General features: G+C 43.5%; 2 protein-coding genes across 2 annotated transcripts in view; one reads left to right on the forward strand and one right to left on the reverse strand.

The window, feature by feature from the left end:
* LOC133130512 (cadherin EGF LAG seven-pass G-type receptor 1-like) overlaps positions 1–902 on the forward strand; it is a 74,123-nt gene extending 73,221 nt beyond the window's left edge. Inside the window, exon 33 of the mRNA XM_061245154.1 lies at positions 772–902. Coding sequence (XP_061101138.1) covers positions 772–902 — 131 coding nt within the window. The remainder of the gene's footprint in view (positions 1–771) is intronic.
* Positions 903–3,331: 2,429 nt separating this feature from the next.
* Positions 3,332–5,229, reverse strand: LOC133130513 (uncharacterized). Its single transcript, XM_061245155.1, has 3 exons — positions 5,209–5,229; positions 4,230–4,563; positions 3,332–4,137 (listed from the first exon to the last, which is right to left on the reverse strand). The coding sequence occupies exons 1-3, from the start codon at positions 5,227–5,229 to the stop codon at positions 3,332–3,334; spliced, it is 1,161 nt and encodes a 386-aa protein (XP_061101139.1).
* Positions 5,230–11,667: the final 6,438 nt, after the last annotated feature.

The following is an 11,667-nucleotide window of genomic DNA, read 5'->3' on the forward strand; positions in this document are numbered from 1 at the left end:
AAATATGGTGATGGTAGTGTGATGGTCTGGGGCTGTTTTGCTGCTTCAGGACCTGGAAGACTTGATGGACAGATAAATGGAACCATGAATTCTGCTGTCTACCAAAAAATCCTGAAGGAGAATGTCCGGCCATCTGTTCGTGACCTCAAGCTGAAACGAACTTGGGTTCTGCAGCAGGACAATGATCCAAAACACACCAGCAAGTCCACCTAATGGCTGAAGAGAAACAAAATGAAGACTTTGGAGTGGCCTAGTCAAAGTCCTGACCTGAACCCTATTGAGATGCTGTGGCATGACCTTAAAAAGGCGGTTCATGCTCGAAAACCCTCCAATGTGGCTGAATTACAACAATTATGCAAAGATGAGTGGGCCAAAATTCCTCCGCAGCGCTGTAAGAGACTCATTGCAAGTTATCGCAAACGCTTGATTGCAGTTGTTGCTGCTAAGGGTGGCCCAACCAGTTATTAGGTTTAGGGGGCAATCACTTTTTCACACAGGGCCATGTAGGTTTGTATTTTTTTTCTCCCTTAATAATAAAAACCTTCATTTAAAAACTGCATTTTGTGTTTACTTGTGTTGTCTTTGAATAATATTTAAATTTGTTTGATGATCTGAAACATTTAAGTATGACAAACATGCAAAAAAATAAGAAATCAGGAAGGGGGCAGACACTTTTTCACACCACTGTAAATATATATATATTGTTAACCATTGATGCTTCCCTGTATCCATTCAGTACCGTGAACTAAGACCTGCCTCTTTTTTTCAAAGATGATGTCCCTGCAACGGGAACCGGGACTCTGCTGATCGAGCTGGAAGATGTAAATGACAACGCTCCCACAATCAAGGAGAGGGAGATCATGATCTTCGCATTTTCTTTCATTGTTACCCTTCTGTTTTGATTCGACCCGCTGTCTTTGGACTCCCTTTGGTTTATCGGTTGGTGCTTTTGGTTTCTGATTTTGTTTCTTCGCTTGTTTGGACTACCTGTTTGTTTTCTGCCTGTGACCGCGACTATTCTCTGGATTACCTGTGTTGTTACCGTTTGCCTGGACTATTGATTACGAACTGCCTGTCATGTACCATTCCCGTTTGCTGATTCTCGACCCCTGCCTGTCTGATCTATGAGAAACTTAAAGACTTTAACTTGAACTTTTGTGGTCTCACTATTGGGTTCGTTGATCTGGCCAAACATGAACCCAGCAAGCCCAACCCCGACCCAGGAGACGCTGAGATGGCAGGGACAACGACTTGGAGTGCGTGACACCGAGCTTCATTCCCTGAACCAGGACTTGGCCCACCTTCAGCACCTGATGGCCACATTGGCTAACTCCCTGGCCGGTGCTCAAGTTCCTCAACCTCTGTCAGTTCCCATCCAGAGCCCCGTCTGCCCCCACCTGAACACCTGAGATTCCCAATCCTGCAGCTCGTTCCTGTCCCAGTATTCACTGATTTTAAAAGTACAGCCGACCGAACGTTCCCGAGTGGCATACTTCACCCTCTTCAAATCAGCCATGAAGAGGGTCTTCGACCGGGCTGTTTCGGGACCTGCTGCCACACGTTGATTCTTTTGCATCTGCCAGGGTAACCGCTCCGTATGGTAAATGGTAAGTTGTTGGATTTATATAGGGCCTTTATCCAAAGTGCTGTACAATTGATGCTTCTCATTCACCCATTCATACACACACTCACACACCGACGGCAATTGGCTGCCATGCAAGGCACCGACCAGCTCTTCAAGAGCATTTGGAGGTTGGTTGTCTTGCTCAGGGACACTTCGACACAGCCCAGGCGGGGGATCGAACCGGCAACCCTCCGGCTGCCAGACGACTGTTCTTACTGCCTGAGCCATGTTGCCCATATCTGACTATTCCATTGAGTTCCAGACCCTGGCAGCCTGAGCCGGTTGGGGACACACTGAACATCTTGGAGCATTCTACAACAGACCATCATAACAGATTCTCGACGAGTTGACCGCCTGTGAGTGCCTCTGCCTGTACTGCCTGGTCATTGTCTGAACATGTGTCTGTTAAAAGACAACGCCCATCAGTGAACAAGGGGGTCCTGATGGGTGCCACCATGGATCCATCCCCTTCAGCCTCCTGTTCCACCCTGCTCGCCATCACCTCCTGGGAGAGCGGTGATGACTTTAAGCCCAACTCTGGTCCGTTGACTTGGAATATCCACCACCACACTCACCCAAGCTCTCCGCACCAACGCGCCCCCTGGTGCGACCCCTGGCCGAAGCCAGCACTGTAACCACTCCTGCCAGACTTCTGATCTCCGGGAGTCACCAGGAGGAGATCTCTTTCTACGTAATGAAATCACCCCTCATTCCTGTGATTTTGGGCAAACCCTGGCTTCTCCAGCACAACCTCCAAGTGGACTGGGTCCAGGGAACCATAACCGGCTGGAGCCCCAACTGTCACCAGTCGTGCTATTCCTGAGACCCCTCCTGACCTGTCCCCCATCCCGCTCGTCTACCACAAAGTCCGTCAGGTGTTCTGCGAGTCCTGGGCCTGCTCCTTACCTCCTCTCCACTCGTGAGATTGTACTGTAAGGGAAACACCAGCAGTTCATGACTGAAAGATTGTGAGAGCTGTGAAGAAACATCAGTTAGTGACAAAAAATCTCCACAGGGCAGGAGTGAAGGTATCTCAATCAACTGTTCGAAGAAGACGTTGAGAGCAGCAATATAGAGGCTATACCACAAGATGCAAACCACTCATCAGTAGTAAGAATTTGGAAAGAAGTACAGCGATGAGCCACAAAAATGTTCAGGAACAAAGTTTTATGGACTGATGAGACCATGATTAACCTACCAAAGTAATGGAAAGGCCAAAGTGTGGAGAAAGGGATCTGCTCATGATCTAAAACATACAAGCTCATCTGTGAAGCACAGTGGAGGAAGTGTCATGACTTGGGCTTGCATGGGTGCTTCAGGAGTGGGCTCTTCATTGATGATCACTAGACTTTAATCCAATTGAGCATGTATTTCACCTCCTGAAGAGGAGATTTAAGGAAGAAACAACTGAAAGAAGATGCAGTAGAAGCCTGGAAAGGCATCACAAAAGAAGAAAGCAAAAGTTTGGTGATGTCAATTGGTCTCAGGCTTAGTGCAGTTATTGCAAGCAAGGAATATTCTACCAAATATTAAGTAATAATAATAATAATAATAATAATAATAATGGATTTAATTTATAATGCACTTTCCATTCGAGAATCTCAAAGTGCTACAGGAGTCAAAAACATCAGAGAATACAAATAAAAATAAAAATAACTAAAAACAGCAAAATAAAACAGCAGTATCCAGACATCATCATCACTAAAACTAAAAATGTGGGTAGGCTCTTCCAAATAGGTGGGTCTTAAGACCGCTCTTGAAAGAGTCGACTGACTGTGGTGCTCTTAGGTGGGCAGGGAGGGCATTCCACAGTTCAGGGGCGACAGAACAGAAGGCCCGGCCTCCCATAGTGACCAGCTTAGTCCTGGTGGGTTTGAGGAGGTAAGTGTTTGATGAGCGGAGACTGCGGGTGGGGGGCTGAGTCTTGACCAGCTCCTTGAGGTAGGGGGGTGCGTTGCCATGGACGCATTGGTAGGTCAGCAGGGAGATTTTAAATTCTGTACGGGAGGAGATGGGGAGCCAGTGTAGTGAGTGGAGGATGGGAGTGATGTGATCATGTTTGCGCACTCTCATCAGGATCCTAGCAGCACTGTTCTGGATGTATTGAAGCTTTTGAAGGCTCTTGCTTGGAATCCCGATGAGAAGTGCGTTGCAGTAGTCGAGCCTGGAGGAGACGAAGGCGTGGACTAATTTTTCAGCATCCTGCAGAGACAGGGTGGGGCGGAGTTTGGCTATGTTTTTGAGGTGGAAGAAGGATGTTTTACAGAGGTGTTTGATGTGGGCCTCGTAGTTGAGGTGGGGGTCCATTCTGACACCCAGGTTGGTGTTGACCGATGACAGTGGGATAGCCTGGCCAGAAAAGGTGATGCATGTAATGGGGGATGAGTTGACCTGGTGTGGGGTGCCGATGAGGATGGCTTCTGTTTTGCCGCTGTTCAACTGCAGGAAGTGTTGTTTCATCCATGCCTTGATCTCCTCCAGGCAGATGGTGAGTGTGGATGAGGGTGACTGTGCTGATGATGGGTCCAGTTTAATGTAGAGCTGTGTGTCAGGTTGTTGGTGACCCTGACCAGTGCTGTTTCAGTGCTGTGGGCGGAGCGGAAACCGGACTGAAATTTTTCGGCAAGGTTATTGCTGTTCAGGTGATGTTGTAGCTGGGTGGCGACTATTCTCTCCAGGACCTTGGAGAGGAACGGGAGGTTGGAGATGGGTCTGTAGTTTGCATGAAGTTCCGGGTCTAGGGTGGGTTTTTTGAGAAGGGGAGTGATAATGGCCATTTTCAGAGCTGGTGGGACGTGGCCGGACTGTAGGGAGTGGTTAATGGCTTCTGTGATCAAGGGGCTTATGGCTTTGATGTGCAGTTTGACCAGGGCTGTGGGAAGGGGGTCCAAGGAGCAGGTGGAAGGCTTCATTCGGCCGATGGTGTCCTCAACCTCTTGCTGCGTGGTGGGAGAAAAACAGCAGAGAGGCTGGGAAGGCCCAGGCTGTGGGCTAACAGTCGGCCCGGATGAAGAAGGGGGGGCGGAGAGGGAGGAACGAATGTTTTCAACTTTTGTTCTGAAGAACGCAAGGAATTCGTTACACTGTTCTATTGTGGCTGCTCTGTTTGTGGGGGTTTGTGGTTTTAAGAAGTGGTCTACGGTTGAGAAGAGCTGTTTTGAGTTGCCAGGGGTGTTGTTAATGATGTTAGAGAAGAAGTTAGCCCGTGTCTCACTGAGTGCCTTTGAATAGGCCTTTTGATGGTCCCTGTAGGCCAGTTTGTGGACCGTTAGTCCAGAGGCAATATGACGTCGCTCAAGGACACGCCCAGCCGTCTTCATTTTTCGTAGCTCGCTGGTGAACCATGGAGCTGAGCGAGAGAAGGTAACGGATCGAGTTTGTAGTGGGGCATGGGTGTCCAGGAGACTGCTCAGGGATGAGTTGTAGAATGCCACTGATTCAGTGGCTGATGAATGGGTGGCAGAGGAGAGAAGGTTGAGGTCTGCAGTCAGGGTGTCTGGGTTAATGTTTTTTAGGCTTCTAAAATGAATTTGACGTTTGGGTTTAGTGTGGGAGGGGGGAAATGGCAGGATGAAGGAAATGACCTTGTGGTCGGACACGCTCATTTCATAGGCGACCAGATTGCTGACCGAAAGTAAGTGTTATTTACTTTCATTTACTTCAATACTCTATGTTCTAATATTTTTGCTCACCTACAAATAGGGTGGTCTGATACCAAAGTTGCTAGGTTCTAAGTAGTTTAACACGTCTAGGTGTAAATGCCAGGAAATAAAAAGTTGAATGTGATTTCAGCTTTTATCTCAACCCCAGATGTATTCTGTGTATTGTAAACTTTCATTTATTTGTTCCAGAGACGGGCATAATACTGGGACTGAGAACCTATTTGGAAGAGAATGACTACACTGTTATCCTCCGTGTATATGACAGCCAGGGACTGTTCCAGGACAACACCATTACTGCCACTGCAACTTGGGAAGCCTGCATAACTAGGGGTTCTTTTTGCATCAGACCGACTTAGAATTACCGTCTGAGTTCAGTTTAAATTGACATGAATTGGCATCTGTGTTCATGATCAATTTAATATCAGTGATTATCAGACGTTCTTGATCAAGATATAATCTCAGGTATTTTTGCATTGATATTCTTGCTTTATTGTATTGTGTGCTTTGGGCTAAGAATTTTATTATAAGAATTAAAAAAAAAAGAAGGTTTTTTCAATAAGCATGCTTGAGCAGATTCTTTTATTTCTTTTTTTGAGCAAATGATTGCAAATTCATTGTAATAAAACATTATCATTTTTTCTATAATTAATATACTTTTCTAAATATTTTTACCATTTACACTTCTTTTCATTTACACAATTTACTTTTCTTTTGCTCACATTTTAATTGGAGCTACAATTGTTTGGAAAAATATGAAATCAACAAAAGACAGATATGGGAAAATGTAGTATAGTCGGATGTGATATATATACATTACATTACATTATTACATTATTGGCATTTGGCAGACGCTCTTATCCAGAGCAACGTACAACAAAGTGCATAGCCATAACCAGGGAAAAGTTCGCTGAAAAGACCCGAGAGGGAAGTACAATTTCAACTGCTACCTGTACAACAAAGATAAGGACGAGGGCCTTTTTTTTTTTTTGAGAACAAAGAAACAAACAAACAGAGCAAAAGCGACCAAAGTTAACTATCCAAACACTGCTTACCTAGCCAACTAAAAATACCGATACACAAAGCAAGTCACAGAGACAACAATTAAGGTTCACAGGGAGGTAGGGAGGGATGGGGAGAGGTGCTGCTTGAAGAGGTGTGTCTTCAGCTTGCGCTTGAAGGTGGGGAGAGATTCTACAGTTCTGACCTCAACGGGGAGTTCGTTCCACCACCGTGGAGCCAGAACAGACAGTAGTCGTGAGCGTGATGTGGAGGTTCTGAGAGGGGGAGCCAAGCGGCCTGTGGAGGCTGTATACTTTGTATATACTTTACATAACCCTTGAGTTAAAACTAAATACATATTAAAGTGTTCAATATGTGTTCAATAAGAAGAATACATTTGAGTATGTTTAAGTAAATGTAATCCATCGTGTCACTCATGCAGGAATGGTCTCTCTTGGCAAGCTATTCGCTTCCTCTTTGTGGAACATCAACAGATGTTTGAGCGGTGGTTCGCAGTGACGAAGTAGCTCAGCTAGTGGAACGCGGTGCCTTTCAATAGGACAACTTTCGGGAAATGTTTTTTTTTCTCTAAATTCTAAATCGGTGTCCTTGAACTACTCCATTGCTTGTCCGCATAATGGCTTCCTTGACTTGACTAATTGTCACAACTCAGGTCCACAGTCTGACGATGGCCAATCACAGCCTCCAAAGGCAACCAAAACCCAAGAATCAAGACTAGATCCTGAAAGCTCTATTATGGCAGAAAAACCTGTGAAGCAGAACCAGAGACAAAACCAAGAAAATGTTTTTATGAAATGGTGGTTGTAGTATCTCAGAAACTGCTGATCTCCTGTAATTCATTAATTCATGCACACTAGTCACTAGAGGTGCAGAAAAGTCAAAACATTTCGTGAGCAGCAGTTCTGTGGGCCAAAATGCGGTGTTAATGAGACAGGTCAGAGGAGAAGGGTCAGACTAGTCAATGCTGACAGGAAGGTGACGGTAATGCTAATAACAACGCATTACAACAGTAGTATGCAGAAGAGCATCTCTGAACACACAACGCATCAAACCTCTGAGTGGATAGGCTACAGCAGCAGAAGTAAAAAAAACAAGTCTAATAAATACCTAATAAAATGCTCCCTGAGTGTATATTGTAATGGTTAGATGTTATTTTTCCTAAACTATTTTTGAATGTTATTCTGTCTCTCGGTTTGTTGCGTAGTTTGTGGAGGAACACTACCATCTAGTGGCGCAAACGTGCATCAGCGTTATGTTTTAGTAAGTTCGGCAAGTGTTGACTAGCGAAGACTAGCTTCGGTTGGCGCATAGAAAATGCTGGAATTACTAGTAAACTTGGAGTATATAATTTAGAAATAAGACATTGTTGAAGCACAAAATGATGCGTGTTTATTGAAAACATGTCTTTATTTTTTGTATTTTCAGTTTTCCAAATTGTGGTTCAGTAAACACTATGAAACCCATCTCCAGTGTCTTGAGAAGTTGCCACTTTGTTTAGCTCGCTGTCTAGGCTGTGTAGAGCCACATAGCTGAGGGCAGAAGAAATGTATTAGAATAGAAAAAAGTTGAACAACAAGTTGTCTTGCACATCCTCCAGTGTGGAGCTGTCATGTAAAAACACATCTTTGGAGAAAAGCAATACTGATGTCAGTGAGAGAATCAAGAGAGAGGGCTGAAAATGTCTTTGCTCCTCAGGTTTGCCTGTGTGGTTTATTTTGCTGTCTTGCAGAATCGATAGAAGTACACAGTACTGAAATGGATGTGAAAGTCTAATAAATACTGAATAAAGTGCTCACTGAGTATAAGTATGGTGTGACCTGCTCCATCATTTTGGGTTCTATTCGATTGTGAAGAGGAGGCTCTTGGCTTTCTTGTAATATTTATAATAACTTTTTACTGTACATTTTCAGCAAGATCAGCTCATTTCAAACTGTGTTTTTGAGAATAATTGACTCCAAAGTCTGTGTCTGTCCATGTTTGATTTGACAAAACTGATTGTTGCGACTCACAACAGAACGCATTTCCTCATGATAAGTATTCAAAGACTGACATAATTGGTTAAAGTATACATTTCACAATGTCATCTGTATTTGCTTTTTCCTGGTACATACCTTCACAGCTCTGATTAGTGGGTCAGAAGGCCAGCAAGCCAAGCATCACTGCAAAGGGGCGGCTTGTAACGTAGTGGTTAAGGTACATGACTGGGAAGCCACAATACGATCTGCACAGCCATTGGGCCCTTGAGCAAGGCCCTTAACCCTGCAATGCTCCAGGAGAAGATTGTCTCCTGCTTAGTTTAATCAACTGTATGTTGCTCTGGATAAGAGCATGTGCCTAATGCCATTCATTTCATGTGATAGTTCTGTCCACAGAGCCCACTAGAGTGCTGAATAAACAGAATTAGATTAACTCTTCTGTCTGTGGTTTCACAGTGTGCCTGTTTAAGCTTAATCGCCCGTTAGTCTCATCACACGCCACTTCCTCTACACAGATTAAAAGTGTGATCTGTTGGTCTCTAGAGTTTAGAATGGTGCAAAAAACAAAAAACATCCAGTGAGCAGCAGTTATTTGGGCACTTTGTCAATGAGAGAGGTCAGTGGATAAGGGCCAGCCTGGTCAAAGCTGACAGGAAGGTGACAGTAACGTAAATCGTGCGATCAGTAGCCCGTCGATGGCAACCGTCCTGTAAGACTGGCCATCCCTAGATAGATAAAGACATCTTTGTTACTGCATTATGTACGAGTATATGCATCATGTATGTTCATAACTACAAATATTTTTAAAAAGCTATGAAAACCTGCTGAGCAATAAGTTTGCAGATGATCTGTAGCCTTGTAATTCTGTGCTTGGAGAATGATTTATTGCTTAATTTGCTTCTATGAAATCATTGTTGTTGCCTTCTCTGAAGAATACTGCTAGCATAGCACTCAGCAGAATTCTGGAAATGCTATTCAGCCTTACCTCCCTATTGACAAACTAAGCACTTAAATTACCTTATAAAAGCATTAAATCGATCACAGATGTCCCTTTGGTGACTCTAAGACATCATTAAAACGGTGTCCAAAGAAACCGTAAACAGAACGTGGCAAACTACAGAGCATGTCAGATATGATAGAATTTACATAGAATCAGTTGTACAACCACAAACATTTAGTCTAGTACACGTGGAAAAATATGCTGAAGCATGATTAAAAGGGTGTCAGGGTTTTAGTCCATTTATGGTGTTTGGATGTTTCTTGGCTAAAGGTTGTGTCCAGATATTCAAAATTTGACTGAATAGAATAAATAAATAATAAATGTACTACTATCAGGAACAAAAGGGCTTCTTCCGCCTTTCATGCCACCAGCAGCCTCAAAGCAGCCTACGTTTTTTACAGAAACCACAGAAGAAGAACAGAAGACAGCAGACGGTTCAGAAAAGCGGAGAGAATAGTTTCACTCATCAAATGGGTCCTGCAATATACTATGAAGTTATCCTTCTCTTCATGCATGTAAGTCTGAGCTCCACTGCCACTTACTCTGTTGTAATTTGTCATGGACACAATCTTTTTAAATATGCAATTTGACCGTTAATTTAAAGCCTGGTTCATGAATTAGATCTATATCTTTGTGTAACCCTTCGTCCTGCTGTGAACACAAATAATTTAAATAAATAGTGCTAAAATATTTTTTTATGTTTTTTATTTTGTGCTTTATTGTATGCCTTTTGCCATTATTGGCATTGCTTTGTTTGCTGTGTTGTGGTGTGCTGTGTCGTAATGACTAGACTAACTAGCCCATCTGTGGTTTCACATCTGTTTAGGCAATCTTAGCACACGCCACTTCCTCTATACAAATGAAAAGTGTAATTTCAGTGATAATGCATGATCGTTGGTGCAGTCTCTAGTGTTTACTCAAAACAAAAAGCATCCAGTGAGTGTGAGCATTGCTTTGTATACTGTGTTGTGCTGCGTTGTGTTTTAATGATTAGACTCTGCCTCGCAAAGCAAATCTTAACGCAATTGCAAGTAACAGAAGCAATGGAAACTTTTTTTCCCTTTGTTGAAATCTATTTGGTGAATTCATTTTAATTCAATTTAAATATTTAGGAAAAATATATGTATTCGGAACATGAAGCTTTCAAGCCCCGAAACGGTGTACAGGTCTACCTAATAAAGTGCTCACTGAGGGTTCAGTTTACCATATATACTATGCTACTATGTCACTTCAAAATCTTTTTAAATATAGTCAAGTGAAATGGTTTTCCACTCTAAACCTTCCAAATTTCTTTATATTTTAGTAAGTTACTGGGCATCTTTGCGACTTTTGTCTTTGTCAGAAAATACTTTGCAAAACTTCAGTGATACACAAAGGTTTTGCTGTGTTTTGCCAACCACAATTTCTGTTTGGCAAAGTAATTCTGCTGTAATTCCGTTGTGTTGTGAAAAAAACTAAACCTATTACTTCACACCTCAGGGTTAGGCTACAGGTATACCAGCAGAGACTGTACCATGGCAACCGAGCAACACATCCATTAACACGGACACAACCCAACTTCTCAATAAAGGTATGAAAGCTGTAAATTAATTCCAAATGTCAGGACTGAGGGCGAGGGGCCATCCGATCACCCACCCCCCCCCCATCATAAATTAAACATACAAATTAGTCTCATAAAATAAAACAACTGCCTGGTGCTGTGTCTTGTAAAGCAACAGTTCTGTCAATAATGTCACAGCTACTGCCTGTCTCACTATTAAATGAAATTATTCATTCATTCATCCATCCATCCATTATCTTAACCCGCTTATCCTGAACAGGGTCACAGGGGGGCTGGAGCCTATCCCAGCATACATTGGGCGAAAGGCAGGAATACACCCTGGACAGGTCGCCAGTCCATCGCAGGGCACACACACCATTCACTCACACACTCATACCTACGGGCAATTTAGACTCTCCAATAAGCCTAACCTGCATGTCTTTGGACTGTGGGAGGAAACCGGAGTACCCGGAGGAAACCCACGCGAACACGGGGAGAACATGCTAATTCCGCACAGAGAGGCCCCGGCCGACGGGGATTCAAACCCAGGACCTCCTTGCTGTGAGGCGGCAGTGCTACCCACTGCACCATCCATGCCGCCTGAGTGAAATTAATTTTCACAAAATAGGCTTAACTCATGAGGCACAAATAGCCGCCAATAGCATCCATGTTTTTTGTCAAATCCAGCAGATGGCGTTGGCATGCAGATCCTACTAATAATCCTATATTGTGTCTTTCATTTCAAATCGAAGTACTAAACTAATGTTAAATACTACTCTTTTTTTCTTTTTATTAAAGAGACAAACGTAAAACTTCGACCCAAATTCTCAGATGGCTCAAAGAAG

The sequence above is a fragment of the Conger conger genome, chromosome 6 (genome assembly GCF_963514075.1).
Source record: "Conger conger chromosome 6, fConCon1.1, whole genome shotgun sequence".
Classification (NCBI taxonomy): Eukaryota; Metazoa; Chordata; class Actinopteri; order Anguilliformes; family Congridae; genus Conger; species Conger conger.

What these genes read in the sequence shown, in the direction of transcription:
- LOC133130513 (XM_061245155.1), bottom strand. Translation starts at nt 5,229, where the DNA reads ATGAGCGTGTCCGACCACAAG. An exon ending in TGAGCGTGTCCGACCACAAG is followed by an intron (nt 4,564 to 5,208) that starts GTCATTTCCTTC and finishes CCCACCACGCAG; the next exon opens with CAAGAGGTTGAGGACACCAT. An exon ending in TGCCGAAAAATTTCAGTCCG is followed by an intron (nt 4,138 to 4,229) that starts GTTTCCGCTCCG and finishes ACCCATCATCAG; the next exon opens with CACAGTCACCCTCATCCACA.